Genomic DNA, 17,013 nt, shown 5'->3' on the forward strand with positions numbered 1-17,013 from the left:
GATGGACACATTGGTCATAATCTTTCAAGAATCACTTGATTCTGGCATGGTCCAGGAAAAATGGAGATTTGAAAATGTCACTCCACTCTTTACTGAGGGAGGAAGGCAAAAGAAAGGAAATTATAGGCCTGTTAGCCTAAGCTCATTGGTTGGGAGTACATTATTAAGAATGAGGCTTCAGGGTACTTGATAAAATAAGTCAAAGTAAGCATGGTTTCTGTAAGGGGCAATCTTGCCTGACAAAGTTCTTTGAATTAGTAACCAGCAGGGCAGACAAAGGAACGGCAGTGCATGTCATTTACTGGGATTTTCAGAGGGTATTTGATAAGGTACTGATAAGGTACCATGTGAGTCTGCTTAACAAGATAAAATCCTATGGTGTTACAGGACATATATTGGCCTGGATAGAGGAATAAACGGCTGACAGGCTGGAGGCAGTCAGTGGGAACAAAAAGGAGACCTTTTCTGGTTGGCTGCCAGTGATGAGATGTGTTCCTCGGGGGTCAGTATTGGGAATGATTTAGATCACTGAATTGACAGATTTGTGGCAAATTGTGTGGATGATACAAAGGTGGAGGGACAGGTAGTGCCGAGGAAGCAATGCAATTGGAAGAATGGACAAAAAATGGCAGATGAATACATTGTTGGGATATTTATGATAATGCATTTTGGTAAAAGGAACAATAGTGCAGAATATTATCTAAATGGGGGAAAAGGTTCAAACATCAGAGGTACAGAAGGACTTAAGTCTTCATGCAAGACTCCCACAGAAGGTTAATTTACAGATCAAGTCTGTGGTAGAGAAGGCAAATGCAATGTTGGCATTTATTTCAAGAGGAAAATAATATAAAAACAAGGAGATAATGCAGAGGCTTAATAAGACACTAGTCAGGCCACACTTGGAGTACTGTCGACAGTTTTCGGCCCAATATCTCAGAAAGAATAGGTTGTCATTGGAGAGAATCCAGAGGAGATTCATGATGATGATTCCAGGAATGAAGAAGTTAACATATGAGGAGTGTTTGGCAGCTTTGGGCCTGTACTCACTGGAATTCAGAAGAATGTGTAGGGATCTCATTGAAACCTACCGAATGTTGAAGGGACAAGATAATGTGGATGTGGAGAGGATGTTTCCTGTGGCAGGGATGTCCAGAACTAGAGGTTACAGCCTCAAAATTGAGCGGCAACCTTTTAGGACAGAGGTAAGGAGGAAATTTTTTTTATATAACCCAGAGAGTAGTGCATCTGTGGAATGCTCTGCCACAGACTGTGGTGGAAGGCAAGTACGTGGGTATATTTAAAGTGGAAGTTGATAGCTTCATGATTGGTCAGGACGTCAAAGGTTATGGCGAGATGGCAGGTGTATTGGGTTGAGTGAGATCTGGAATCAGCATGATGAAAAGGTGGAGTAGACTCGCTGGGCTGAATGCTCCAATTTTGCTCATATGTCTTGTAGTCTTATTATCAACAGAACTATGTTCAATTAATTATACACTCCTCCAAGCTCCAAGTATGTTAAACCAAGCCTCTGAACAGATTTAATCCTGCTGTCATAGAGGTTTACTTTTTTTTTACCAATGCAAGTTTCCTTGTTAAAATAAGGTATTTCTTTCACAATAGCTGTTGAGTCGACCTGATTGGTACCATGCGATGCATATTATAATTCCAACAATACGCAAAGATTTTGCTGGCAAAAGCCCTCAGTTTGGGAATAAATCTTAAATTGAGGGTGAACAAGATCGCCTGAATGGCCACTTGGAAATGTGTATTTCAGTATTTCCTTTGTAGAGTTTCCTAACTTGTCCAAAAATGTTACAGCAAATGATCATTTTACCCCTATAACTAATTTAACTGCCAAATTTTAACATTGTGGTTACAATATATTTTAATGAATAATCTACGCAAAACTAATCTTTCATTAATACTTGTGCAGGTATTAGTGCAGTATAACAGTTCTTAAGTATCAGCCTTCAGCTGATGCTCAAGGCTCATCTTTGCCAAATACCTTCAACTACATAGTCAAGTTTCAAATGTTATAATTCTGGCAGTAAGATGCAGAACATTTTACTTCCTTATTCCAATTATTTTTAAAAAATAACCTTTGCTGCACAACTTGCTTCTTAAGCTCATCCCCAAGTCATCATGATCATTTTAATGAGCAACAATTTACAATGGAATATTGCTCAAGGTCATCAGATACCCCTTGTACCTCAATCAGCAGGTTTATTCACATGCAATGCTATACTGAAAAAATCCTCAGTAAAGAAAGGACTTCCTTCAGCTGCTTGGTGACTACAATATGATTAGGAACAGGAATTCCAAGATTTTTTTTCCCCAAGAAAGCTACTGGTATTGTTTCCTCAAACTACTGTTGACCCAGGTGAAACAAAGAGTGCAGGCCAGAAATTTAAGAGCCTCGAATTATTTGAAATGTTTCTCTTATCTTGCTTCAAGACATTTCAGGACAAGAGTGAAAAATACTTCTTAATTTAAGTATTCCACATGATTTTTCCCAGTATTTACCATGTCCAATGGTAAACAAGATGACTATCAATATTTCTAATTTGTGATGGCAACATTCTAGGGTTTTATAGGTTTGCCACACTTCTGTAATTCAAAAGTTCAAGAGTATTTAAGTGTAATCAACAATTGGAATCGTAGCTGATTGATCACAGATGATCACCCTTGCATCCTGGACCACACCGCAATTTACCAAGGCTTGCGACCTTGGATGATTTGGTTGATAAGAGAACCAGAGAAAGAAGATTAAGTAAAGTGGAAAGGGGTAGTACAAGAAGGAAAATTGACAAGATACAAAGTTAGAAAAAGACAATTAAGAATTAAAACATTGAAGCTTAAATTATAAAAGAGTTCAGATATTTTATTTTATTCAAAGAACACTATTAACATACATCTGTGTTCTTCATTATTTAATAATAAGCATTCAAACACTCTCTGAAGCAATGAATGCAAAACATTGTTCTCCCATGACTACCAGAAACCTGCACTCAAAGAATCTTTTCAAATTTCAGGTCATGAAAATATTAAATCTGTCATCATCCAGGGATTGTTTGGGGTAGCATGGAACTATGGGGGGGGGAGGGGTGGGAGGGGAGCTGAGTAAGTTTACTGACACAATGCATACTTACAGACCAAGAAAAGAGATGATATTTTTAAGAGGAGAGAATGTTTTGAATAGATTAAATCCAGTTGCAATAAGTTTACAAGACAAGATAAGAAATGCTATCAAATTTGAATGCAACTCCACTAATCCAGCAATTGCTTCAGCAGTTATGGTTTACTTTCATTACAAGTTAAAAGATAGACAGCCTTCTGTTGTACCCTGCCTAGAGAATGACTTGCCACAGGGATCTTCAGTGGTTCTTCACAAAATAAAAAGGAAAAGCTCGCTCCTCACACCATTTCTTAAGTCACTCACACATGCATATAAAAATAGAGATGGGGCAAACAAAATAAATCAATCATTCTGTATTTACCTGACTGTAAGTCACCACTGATAAGTTGCTAGAGTGACTGTTAGGGGAGATATTTACAGAGTTCTGCGACAGTCCATTTTGATCTTGTTCATTTTGGTCTTCATTTGGGGCCCATGCATTTTTACTAATGACATTTGTACTTTGGCCCCCAGGGTCCTTCACACTGTTGTCATCAGATTGCCGGTTTTTCTGCGGTGAAGCGAAAGGGTTAAAATTGCCTTCAATCTTGCGACAGGGTTGTGAAGAAAATTCTGTTTCAAATGAAGAAAGCTGCTGTGTAACTCCTAAAAGGCCTCCGATTTCTACACTCAGAATCACCCAAATCACATCTGAAAGTGACACAAAATATGGAATCATGATTAGCTTGGTAATTGTTTTGTTTGCAGCTGAAGCGGCCTTTGTACACCAGTCTAGTGCTGAATTTTGTGACCATTTCCCATTTAAAATAGAATCCCTGTTAACAGAAACAGTTTTTAAACCATACTCGACATAGTAGCATTTAGGACACAAGCAAATACAGATTAGAAGCAAAAAAAAAATTACTTGTAGATTACCCTCTATACACAGAATTAAAATCCCAAAACAATTAATAGTTCATAATCTCAGGTTCATTGGCCATACACAATAACCCCACATTTTAAGAAAGCCTCAATGTGCAGACCAGGTACATTCAGGGAGCAAGGCAAAACATCATTTGTATATCGCATTACCTCCAAAGTAAAGCCCTGTAGCTGTACACATGCGCCATTGCCCCTGGTACATTGCAGGCGTAGTTGGACTTCGCATCTGAACACTGACATCGGTAACTTCCTGAGGCTCCAGTGATCGGACCATCACCATATTAACATGACCAAACTGGTCCCCTCCTACGTATTTCAAGGACACACCAGGAGGCCATTGCTCTGTGCCTAGAAGAAAAGGCAAAAAGGACATTCAAACTATTTCAGACCATGAACGAAATTCTAACACACTGAAATAAATGCAGCATTAAAAATAATTTTGTACACAAGCCACAATGAGATGCAACAGAAGGAAAAATCAAGCACACCAAGAACAAATTCAAAAGAGCCGCAAAATAAATAGGTGCATTGATAAAGGTCATTCACAGTCTACAACTTCAGCAGGATCTGCACATTTACTTTTAAATGCAGCTTTTTTCTTTGAGAAATTAAAATATTCTTTACAGATGCAGTTAATGCAAGCCATCAGTAATAACCTACTCTCAAATCAAGGAGCAAATTTAATCAGCTCACAAATTCACAAATTATACCTCACCCAGAAGGAACCCTCTCAACAGTCTTACCTGATTTGAGTCGATACTAAGAAACTGAATGTTAGCTGATTTCCATCAAACAACTTTCACTGTTGACAATGTTCATGATTAGTGCAACTGGTTACCAAGCTCCTTTTATCAGGTCTTTTCAGTTACAAATATCCTTGTCAGACACCACAAACTCAGAGCAAATATTGCAACTGGACTGCCATAATTTGAAGTTCAAAAGGAACAGAATGTTAAAATTTCATATCCTTATATCCTCATTCACTTAGATCGCCAAATCATTTGATAATGTTGAATGGGAAAATAAAGTATAGGTTATCAAAAACTGAACAGAAAAATTTCAAAACAGTAGAAGGTTAAAGTGACAATTCTCAAAAACTCAACCATACAATCATGGCAATGCCAATAACTGCATTAACTTGTCCTCAGCTGATATTTTTTGTCCTAAATTTCAGATACCAAAGACAGATTATGTTATCTATAGTTCATCCTGAACACTCTTCCAGGTCAGAATGTTATGGGTTAATATCTCCACCCAAGAGACTGGAGAACAAAAAAAACACTCCAGGTTGAGGGAGAGCAGACTGTCAAGAGATACCATCTTCTCAAATAATATTTTGAACTGAGATTGTGCCTGCCTTCTTACCCAGAAGTAAACCAGGCTAAATTCCTTCCCATTGGCCTTTCCAAAACTCCTCTTATTCAATCATCCAGTTATTCATACTTTGCAGCAAAGTTCACTACAATAGTGATAGCACTCAAAAAGTACATTGAAATGAGTAAGGTACTATATTCCACATATGTTTCTGATTTGTAAGCTGCTAATTATCAAAAGCTCGCATTATTAAGCATTGGCAATGGAATAAACAATCAACAGGAATGAAACAAATTGAAGCTACTGACTTGATTTGAGTTTGCAACCTTTGGTCATACGACTTCGGGAAATGTCCTAGAGATTATGGAAACATGCAGAATGGGAGAAAATTCATTTCAGCACTGCTAATTGAACAAGGGGACTATGTTACTGTTACCCTTTATCTCGGAAAGTCCAATTGAAATGTTCAGTAACAGATAACTTCAAGTGCTTTGCAGATTTCTTTGGAAAATAGATTCGATTTGGCTTGCTTTATAAATGCCTAAATAGCATTATCCATTCCATTATTTACACTGTACTCAAGTCTAATATATATCAAGTGATACGTCAACATCATTCTACAAAATACTACACGGTTCCATTCGCATCTGGATAGAAAGTATATGCTTGAATACAAGGATCATTTATTGATTTAGGTACTGTGCAGAACAGGCCCTTCCGGTCCTTTGAACCACATGGTCCAGCAACCCCTGATTTCATCCTAGCCAACTAAGTCACAGGGCAACTTACAGTGATCAATTAACCTACCATTATGTCTTTGGACTGTGGGAGGAAACGGGAGCACCCAGAGGAAATCCATGCAGTCATGGAGAGAATGTACAAACTCCTTACTGGTAGCAGCGAGAGTTGAACTGGGTCACATGTACTATAAAACATTCTGCCAACCACTAGAAAGATGAACGTAGACTCAATATAGTTGCTAAAAAGAAAACCACTGATCTCCAGTAAATTGTGCTGGTCAGAACCACCAATTTTCATTACTATGTTTAAATATGCCAAAACCTTTTGCACTAAAACATCACAACTAACTGCACACAATTTACTTAGATCTATTACTCTGTCTGGGAAACTTAATTAGGATTGTATTGGGACACTCTAAATAGCACCCTCTGGCTTCACCATCACACTAAGATGTTGATGCAATGAAGGAGGTGGTGTGAACAAGGGAAGAACATGAGGAGGTTTGGTACAACACCAGTCATGACTAAAGCTTGCTCAATATACTACTTATTAAAATATTTACAATGTTAAGCATCAATCCAAGGGCAATTAAGAAACACATTATACAGTCTGATGCAATGATCTTGATGAACACAAGCCTACATTCACTGCTATGACCACACCCTGCTGTCTTGTCAAGACAGATCTTGCAGTGCTTAAGGAAACAAGAACTCTGGCAGTATGGTCTTTTGCTGGGAGGGGTTCAAAAGGCACGATGAATGAAACTATACATGTAGTTACTTTAAAAACATCAGTCAAAGAACTATCAAAACAAATGTCTTCTAACACAAATGAAAAAAATTAAACAAAACCATACTTAATGAATGTTTCGCCTGCACATTTGAAAACCACATCGACATAAGAAATCTGTAAACTGGCACAGCTTACTCTGCAGAAATACATTTACAAATGAAGAAATCCTAGAATCATTTTGCTTCAGTCAAAGTTGTGACTGTGGGCTCAATTTCAACATTTAAGAGAAGTTTGGGTAAGTACATGGATGGGGGGTGCAAGAAGGGCTATGGCCTAGGTGCAGGTCAATGGGGCGAGGTAGAATAATAAGGCATGGACTAGATGGGCTGAAGGGCCTGTTTCTGCGCTGTAGTACTCTATGACTCTAAGTGCATATATGCAGGCAACTCCACTGGATTTGTACTTTTGTAGAAACCAAGCTGCTCATTTTTTTTAAATTGCCCTTGACTGACATGTTTATGGTATATAATAAAGTCTGGCAGCTAATCTTTTTCTGAGCAGTTCCCATGAGAAGCATCTCACACACAGTCATGATTTTTTTAAATGGCAAAAATCAGAAATAAAATTGACAATACTAAAGACAGTCAGCAAATTAGTCAGCATATTTGGGGAAAAAAAAGAATTAACGTTTCAGGTCAAAGGCCTTCATCAGGAGAAGAAAAGGTTAATGTTGTAGAAGAAAGGTTGAACAGAGGAAAGGGAACTGCTCATAGAGTCAAGCTCAGGTTGCCATGGGGATAAACTGTATTGGTCATTTGTTAAATTTTTCAATGAAAGTTAGGAGAGAGAAAAAATGTAACGAAAAGAATGAGGACAGGTGATAACTGGGAATATTGACAAAGGAACATGAAAAGGTGAAGAATACAGATACCTGACACAAGAGCGTGCAAATGCTTAAACCTGGTGCATTTGTGGAAAGAAATAGACAGCCGACATTTCAGCTTGAGAGCCTTCTTAGGGGGTGAAAGATGGAGGAGAGATAATCTAGCACAGAGAGGTGGTGGGATCAGGGCTGGCAAGTGATAGGTGGCTGCAAATAAGAAGGTGATAGACAGATTGAAGAGGGAAGAGCAGAAACAGCAACAGAGACAGAGGTGAAAGGTGAAGGCAATAAAGGGCTGCAGATGACAGAATCTGATAGGAAAGTGGAGCATGGACCCAAATAAGAGAGGCAGGTGGGCAGACAGTAACATTAGGGGGAGGGGAACAATGGGTGTAGGCAATGGCAGATGGAGTGGGTGCCGGGGGGAAAGGAGGACATTGAAACAGGGTGGTGGCAAGGTGCGTGATGAGGGAACCCCCCCCACACACACACCCTCCCCCATCTCATACCTCCCTTTCACTTGTTTATATTGGCTCTTTTCCCTCTGCACAGTTAATCCTGATGCAAAACTTCAGCCAACCCTTCCCTCCACAAATGCTGATCGACTTACTGAGTTTCTCCAGTAGTTTGTTTTCTCATGAGAAATTTCATGCCATGTTGTCTTGCGTTGTGGCAGCCTGACAAGGTAGGGTCCAATACAGAGACTTCGACTGATATTTGCAGTCTCTTGAACAGGTCTATCAGCACCAATTTAAATTGTAAATAATTTGAGTAATTTTGATTTTTTTAGTTGTGTGGTCACAAAGGCCATCAAAAGTAACACAAGTTACCAAAATGACCTTTTGCTCTAATGAGCATTTTTTCTTATTGTGCTAAAAATAAGTCAGTCATAACCATGAACAGTTCTGCCAGTGAAACTTATACTATAGCCCCACAATGTGTCTTGAATCGGTACTACATGTTGAAAGCTCATAACAGTTGACACTGGTAGAAATAAAGAGTTCTGTCAGTTTCTAAGAGGCTGACCATTGTTCGGGGGGTTTGAGTTAATGACTCACATGGGTGAAATTGAAGTAAAATGTTTTTCCCCCTCAATCTGAACAAAGGAAAGCCCTGCAAAGTCTTCAACAGTTTGGAAAATAAACAAAGCATAATTTTTTAAGTGATTCATATCTGAAATTTGCAGTTCTAGCATACTATTTATCAATCAAAATCATTTTCTTTCTCTGCCACGTATTGATCGAGCATAGTATTGCTACCGTTTCATTTCTTGAATTCAGTTTAAGATATAGCCATATTTTTTGTTATTTTCAAAGACTGAAAGCCTTCCTTAAAATGACCAACTAGCAAAGCATAAAATTCAGAAAGGAATTCAAAAATGGACAGAAGTTCACACACTCATTCAAAGTAAAATCATTTGCTCATTTCATGTCGCAACACAAATTTGCACTCAAAGAAACTCGGTTCGGAAAAGGTAGATTCAGATTTAGATTTATCACAAGTACATCATTACAGACAGTGAAATGCCTCAGAAGAGCTAGGAGCAGCCTGCAAGTGGTGCCACACTTCTGGCACCTACACTGCATGTCAACAATACACGACAGAATGCAAAAAATACCAAGCAACAAGAGTGAAATAAGCCACAAAATGCTGAAGGATCACAGCGCAGGTCATTAAGTATCTATGCACAGAAATCAACAGCTGATGTTTCAGGCTGAGGTACTTCTCGGAAGGAGATTCTAGCAGTGATAACGGTAGAGCAGAAATAGCAGGGGTTCATGGGAGTAATTCAGCAGAGTTATTTCATCCTGAAGAAGCAGCAGCTTTCCAAAAAAATGAAGCAACAACGGCTGACAAGGGAAGTCAAAGGCTGTTTTAAAGCATGAAAGCATAAAATATTACCGAAATTACCAGGAAGCTAGATGATTGAGAAGCTTTTCAAAACCAACAAAAGGCAACTAAAAAGAATATGGGAAGAAAAGATGAAATAATACAAGAGAGCAAAACATTTTTCAGACACCTAAAGCAAAAAAGAGAGGCAAGAGTGGACATCAGACTGCTGAAAAATGATGCTTGAGAAGTAGTATGGGGAACAATGAACTGAATAAGTAATTTGCCTCCATCTTCACTATGGAAGACAGCAGTGGCATGCCAGAAATTCCAGTGTGTTTGGGACAGAAGTGAATGCAGTCACGTACTATGGAGAAGGTACTTTGGAAGATGATAGGTCTGAAGATGGACAAGTCACCCGAACCGGATGGACATCCTAGAGTTCTGAAAGAGTCGGCTCAAGAGATTTGAGGCATTTGGAGTGATCTTTCAAGAATCAGCAGATTAGAATGGTTCTAAAGTACTGAAAGATTGCAAATGTCGAAAGACAGGATTTACAAGGCTGATTTTGGTAAGATTTTTCAGACCACTGTACACAACTACATACAGTCGGCCCTCCTTATCCATGGGGGATTGGTTCCAAAATTCGCAGATGCTCACGTCCCTTATTTAACATGTATCAGTGCGGTGGTCTTTAGGACCCAGTGGAACCCTGGACTTTATTCAACATGTCTCAGTGTGGTGGACATTAGGACCTGGCGGCGCAGCTCTGAATCCGCAGTGTTACTGTTCAGGAAAATAATCATGATCACAATTGAAAGTAAGGTGGAAGTAATTGTGATGAGCAAACCAAGCTGAGATAGAGTCCAGAGTTGACCCCCCTGTGAACTATGCTGCTAATGAGAGAGAGAGAAAAGGGGAGGGAGGCATCCCGCGCAGATGAGAGAGAGAGAGAGAGAGAGAGAGAGAGAGAGAGAGAGAGACATGATTTACTATTATGGCTCCTTGGCTGATTGTTTACCTTTGCTCCAAGGACACTTTTGCCTGCTTGTAAGATTTTTGCAGAGACGGCAAGGCGGAGCCGGTTTGATGGACAGCCGGTGGACAGCAAGTGATGATAAAAAGCAGGTCCGCTAAGACACAGACAGACACACCATGGGACACTGAAAGAGCGTTGTGCATCCATGTGAAGGTGGGGGTTTGGAGGATCGATTCGGGGAATCGATCAGTGGCTCACAGTATGTGAAGGTGCCACCGGTGGGGATCTGCTTGTGTCCACCCTTGCCTGGGTGACAGATCTACCACTGAAGAACAGTCGTACAGGGGGTCACAGTCGGTGACCATAACAAGACAGAAAGATAACAGAAGGTTCGACGGCAATGGCATCACCTCTCGCTCTCTCTCTCTCTTTCCAACGGTACATCAGCAACTACCTCAACCTAAACTGAACTGAACTCTTCACCATCGTAAGACTATCCATTTACCCCGAGACTTTGAAAGAGCTTGGTTTCGATTCCTATTTCCACATTTCTGTATATATCATTGCTAACCTGTTTCATAAATTTGCATTTTTATAGTACTGTATTACTTAGTTTACTAATAAACACTATTAGTTACAGTAATACCAGACTCCAATGTGTATTCCATTTCTGCTGATTCGGTAACCCGGTCACGGGGTACATGACAAATTGGGGCCTTTGTCCAGGATTTGAATGTCAAATTGAGGGGCTGTTGAATTGATTGGGGTAAATTCCTTTAACTGATTTGGGTGTGTGGAAAGCAAAAGGAAAACAGCAGAAATGGATGTTGAGGATTTTCTGTCAAGACCAGACCCTGCAGGTTTAAAGAAGGCTAAAAAAGGATGAGTTGTGGCAAGTTATGGAGGCCTTGAAACTCACGGAGGTCAAGAAAGGGATGACTAAGGTGGAAATACAACGGAAGATACTGAATATTATGTCATGATGAAGGCATTTGAGGCAGAGGTGATAGAGCACTTTCCTGTAAAAGGGAAAGGGGAGGTCCAGGTGCGTTTGGAACAGATGAGGCTAGAGAGACTTAAGTTAGAGGCAGAAGAAGCAAAGCAAGAGAGAGAGGAAGCAGAAAAATAGAGACAGTTCGAGAGGGAGAAATGGCAAAGCGGGGACAAGTTTAATGTTAGTCAGATTAGGTAGGTACCTCTATTTGAGGAGATGGAAATTGATCGGTACTTCCTACATTTTGAAAAAGTGGCTGTCAATCAAAAGTGGCTGAGAGATAAGTGGGCTGTGTTGATACAAAGTGTACTTAAAGGAAAGGCTCAACAAGCGTATGTGGTGTTGTCTGCGGAAGCAGCAGATGACTATGATGAAGCAAAACCAGCTATACTTAAGGCTTATGAGTTGGTGCCTGAGGCCTATAGACAAAAGTTCAGAGACTCAAGGAAGCAGTGGAATCAAACGTTTACCGAGTTCGCATACGAGAAGTGTATGTACTTTGATCGTTGGTGCACTGCAGAAAAGGTGGACAAAGATTTTGACCACCTGAGGGAGTTGATTCTAATCGAAGAATTTAGAAGTTGTGTTCCAGATAACATCCGGACATACCTGAATGAGAAGAAGATTAAGACCTTATCAGAATCTGCTAAGTTAGCAGATGAATATGCCTTAACCCACAAGGTAAAGTTTTCTCCAAGTAAAAGCTACCAGAGGGGTAGTAGGGATGGCAGAGAGAGCCCACTGGCTAAGTCAGAGAGTAAGCCAGGGAATAGCAGAAAGGGTAAGGAGGATGAGAAGCAGTCTGGAGTGAAGTTCCCCAGTTTCACATGTTATAATTGTGGGAAAGCTGGTCACATAGCGTCTAAGTGTTTTGCTCCAAAAGAGATAAAGGAAAGGGAAGGGCACCAACTCCGACTGCCTGTATTAAGCTGGCTGAAATGCTGCTAAAGGAGGAGGAGTCAAACCGAGTTCAGGAAGGATGCGAGAAATTTATTTCAAACGGGTTGATATCTGTGAAGGAGGGGTCAACCCCAGTTCCAGTGAGAATCTAGAGAGACACTGGGGGTTTTCAGTCCTTAATCCTAAACAGTATGTTGGAATTCAGTGCTGAGACAGAGACTGGTGACGTGAATGTGATAGAAGGGATTGGAAAAGGGACTGAGGCCATACTATTGCATAAAATATAAAATATTTTTGAAATGTGACTTAGTATCCGGACCAGTCACGATAGGGGTATGGTCTGCACTCCCGATACGCGATGTGGATGTCTTACTCAGGAATGACCTGGCCGGGGGGGTGCTGAATGTGTTCCCAGCAGTTCAGCTCACGAGTAAGCCTGAACAGGCTGAGAACCCGCCCATAGATTCTGAAGTTTATCCTGCCTGCACAGTAACCAGAAGCATGGCAAAAAAGGCTGCTGAGACAAACGTTGATCTATCCAAGATGTTCTTACCGTCCCTGTACCAACAGGAGTTAGAGGATAGTAAGGCCTCTAATAATTGCATTTTAAGACTTTGCCAAGAAATGAGTGTAGAATATGAAACGCATCTCTACGACATGGAGTTCACTGGCTTTCAAGAGGACAAGTCTTGAAGCACTTGTTCAAACTAAGCACAGAAGTATCATTTTTTTTGAAAGATAAAAAAACACAGTATTGGATCAGTTTGAAAAAAGGACTGTATCCATGGGTTGGCTTACCTGGTAGATATTTCTAACCACATGAAAGAAATAAATCTATCAATTCAAAGTCCTGAAGTCACCATTATGGAAGCTACTGAAAAATGACCACCCTTTCTTGGTGAAGCTACCGATATAGAAGAGAGTACAGGTCAACATCTTCGCAAACTTTTAAATGCTGAAGGAAGATGGTGTAGAGATACAAAATTCTCTTGTCAATTTTTTTTTGAAGAGAGGCATTGACAAACACCTGAAACACTTCGGAACTATTCAGAAGTTACTTGCATCTTGATAGCATTGCAGTTGAACCATGGATCTGCAATCCTTTTCTTTATGATATAAACTGTATCAAAGATGTTGATCTAATAAAGATGAATTTCTTGATCTTAGGACAAAAAAACAATTGGAGTTTACTTCAAAAAAAACCTTTGCAAATTTTGGTATGGTATTCCTTGAGAGAAGTCTATACTCAATTTTTTTTTATTCCATTTGCAACAAAATAATTTTGCAAATCAGGATTTTCAACACTTGTAATCCTCAAAACAAAAAAAAATGGAAATTGAATAGATGTCCAATATGATGTGCATGTTACTTTGTCAAAGACCACCCCAGTTTAATGTTCTTATTTAAGCTAAGCAACAGCAGCATTCACACTGGCTTTAAAAAATAAAATGTAATTTCAACTTGCCTACATGTTAAATGTAGTCATGTTACTTAATGCATTAATAAAGCATATATATCACTGAATCACAAATCTGTTTTTAAATACTTTGAAAACTGTATTTCAATATAATTGATTTTTTGTAATCCCATGCATTTTTAAATATTTTTAAAAACATGATTCTGCGAAATCCGTAGGCCTCACCACACTTCCAAAGGGGTCCATGACATAAAATAGTTAGGAACATCTGAGCTAGAGAGTAGTGAATCCGTGGAATTCATGACCTCCACAGCTGTCTGTAGTAAAGTCTTTGGGTACATTTAAGGAGGTGGTTGATAGGTCTAAACTAGCCTAATTTAGACTAGTTTATAATTTTCCACTGCAACACGGCCATGAGATATGAGGTAAACCTGTACACCAATCATGTGGTAGCAACTCAATGCATAAAAGCATGCAAATATAGTTAAGAGGTTCAGTTGTTGAATGGTCACAGTGCCAAAGGTTATGGGAGGAAGGCAGAAGAATGGGGTTGAAAGGGAAACTAAATCCTCTCAAACCCATGGTCAACAGAAATGGCAAAGCAGACCTGGCGTTATGCTGCTCCTCTGTCTTTTGGAGAAATTCTTGGAAAGATGAGAATTTAAGTACAAACAATAAGAGGTTTCAGAGATCTGGATGCAGAACCTCAGGTTCTTCTACTTGGAATAAAAAAGATTAAAGGGCCATATATTCAATTGGTGTTCAGAATACTGAGTACCTTCAAGAGAAAGGGCAAAACTGGAATTTATCAAAAGTCAGGAGAAAATGGCACAATGGCCTCTTCTCATATTATATAATTCAATGAAAATGTTAAACTTTTCACTCCATTGCATAACTTAGACTAGTTTACAATCTTCCACTGCATCATACATTCATGGCCACATTATGAAGTATACCTGTACACCATTTCGTTAATGGAAGTATATAATTAGCCAATCATATGGTAGAAACTCAGTGCATAAAAGCATGCAGATATGGTCAAGAAGTTCAATTACTGTTCAGACTGGACATCAGAATAAGGAATAAATGTGATCTAAGTGACTTTGACTGTGGAATGATTGCTGGTGCCAGATGGGATGGGGTTTGAGTACCTCAAATTGCTGATCTCCTGAGTCTTTCCTGCAAACCAGTTTCTAGATTTTACAGAGAATGATGCGAAAAATAAAGAATGTAGTGAGGGGCAGCTCCATAGATGAAAGCTTCATGTTAAGATGAGAGAGGTCAGAGGAAAATGGCCAAACTAGTTCAAGCTGACAAGAAGTCAATAGTGACTCAAATAACCATGTGTTACAACAGAGGTGTACAGAAGAGCTTCTCCGAATGCACAACACATCGAACCTTGAAGTGGATGGGCAGCAGAGGACCATATGGGTTCCACTCTTTACCCATTGCAGCACAGGAGTGGAACCCAGAGGGTAAATTCCTGCTTTTTCTCAATCAGAAACCAGAACAAGTTTTGAAAGTACTCAGTACTTGAGCCTCCATGTTCTTGTGCATGCCCAAAGATTTGTTACTTTCTTCTAGCTTTTGAGAAATTTCTCATTGGTCCTGATAGGTTGTACCCTTTATGCTGAGATTGTGAGCAGAGTTCTAGACGCTATATCAATTCTATATATAAAAATGTTTGTTTCAGTATGATAACCTTTTCCAGACATCTAAATGCAGGCCAATTCTATTTAACTACTTTTCACATAAGAAACTCAGCATCCAGATTGTAACCTGATGAACCGTTGCTGCAGTCCCTCTGACAAGCCCATCCAATCTTCTGTGAGGAAACAAGATATTTACCCAATATTCCAGCTGCAGTCTCATCAGGCCTCTTTACCCTTGTATTCCAATTATCTAGCTATAAAAGTGAATATATCAAGTACCTGATGAAACTATTTTCACCAATGTATGTACAGATTGAAGATCCTTCATCTGAAACTCCAAAGTCTGAAAACCTCCAAAATACAAAAATTTTTTGGAGTGCTGGCATGATACTGGAAAGGCTCCCAGGCGATATGCAGGTCTCTGCGTACCACAGACAGCTCTGAAAAGTGGCCTCACAAATGTAATGAACAGAAGGTAATGGAAAAATACAAAATACTGCATAAAGCAAAAAATGAAGATCTCAATCATGAACTGAAAGAACAACAGCAACATTGTGAACATATCCCACTTTAATGGTGAGCTGATCATGAAACAAGCAAAGATCTATCATGGCAAAGTGAAAATTGAAGGCAATTGTGAATATTCATCAGGTTGGTTGCTGAGATTTGAGAAAAGGTACGGCATTAAATTTTTAAAGCATATGCTGATCATGAAGCAGAGAAATTCAATGATAAGCTTACCAAGATCATCGCTGATGAAAATCTAACACCAGAACAAGTCTATAATGCTATGCACAGAAAATGCTGGAAGAACTCAGCAGGCCAAGCAGCACATATGGAAAAAAAGAATACAGCTGACAGACAAGGCCCTTCCTCGGGGCTGCAAGACAAAGCTGCTTATCGGAGATGGAAAAAATGGCGGGCGGTCCCAAGCTATTTCATTATATATTCTGAAATCCAAAATGAAAGTCCTGAGGGAGGTCTCAGTCCGAAACATTGACTATACTCTTCCATTACTGCTGCCTGGCCTGCTGAGTTCCTCCAGCATTTTGAGTGTGTTGTTTAGAGCAGCTGCAAATTTTCTCTTGTTTGTAATAAGTCTACAATGCTAATTGTTTTTATACCTTACATAAAACCAAAGAAAAACAAAATACAAAGACAGTGCTGTGTAACCTTTTAATCACAACACTGTATCAGAGTTGGATTGAAAGTCTGCCATTGTTTATTGTTGTTGAACAACTGATTCAGGTATTCTCCTGATGCTGCTGTGCTGTTTTAGTAATCATACACATACTATATTTTCATTATACTAATGGTATGCAATATTTTTACTGTTAAGTACATACATGTGATGAAGTATGAAACAAAAACTGCTTACCAGAGATGGAAATGATAGTGATTCCAAAATCCCAAAAAAAAAAATCCCCCAAAAAAATCTGAAACACTTCGGATAAGGGGTATTTAACCTCTAAACACTATCAACTTCAATACTCTCATTCTCAATCTCATAATTC

At 39.3% G+C, this 17,013-nt stretch overlaps 1 protein-coding gene across 2 annotated transcripts in view; it reads right to left on the bottom strand.

Moving 5' to 3' along the window:
* Positions 1-17,013, bottom strand: part of ilrun (inflammation and lipid regulator with UBA-like and NBR1-like domains) — a 103,515-nt gene that overhangs the window by 7,825 nt on the left and 78,677 nt on the right. For both annotated transcript variants that reach the window (XM_059950553.1, XM_059950554.1), the window contains exons 3-4: positions 4,208-4,405; positions 3,498-3,826 (exon numbers count right to left, since the gene is read on the bottom strand). In XM_059950553.1, coding sequence (XP_059806536.1) covers positions 3,498-3,826; positions 4,208-4,405 — 527 coding nt within the window. The remainder of the gene's footprint in view (positions 1-3,497; positions 3,827-4,207; positions 4,406-17,013) is intronic.

The sequence above is a fragment of the Hypanus sabinus genome, chromosome 25 (genome assembly GCF_030144855.1).
Source record: "Hypanus sabinus isolate sHypSab1 chromosome 25, sHypSab1.hap1, whole genome shotgun sequence".
Taxonomy (NCBI): domain Eukaryota; kingdom Metazoa; phylum Chordata; class Chondrichthyes; order Myliobatiformes; family Dasyatidae; genus Hypanus; species Hypanus sabinus.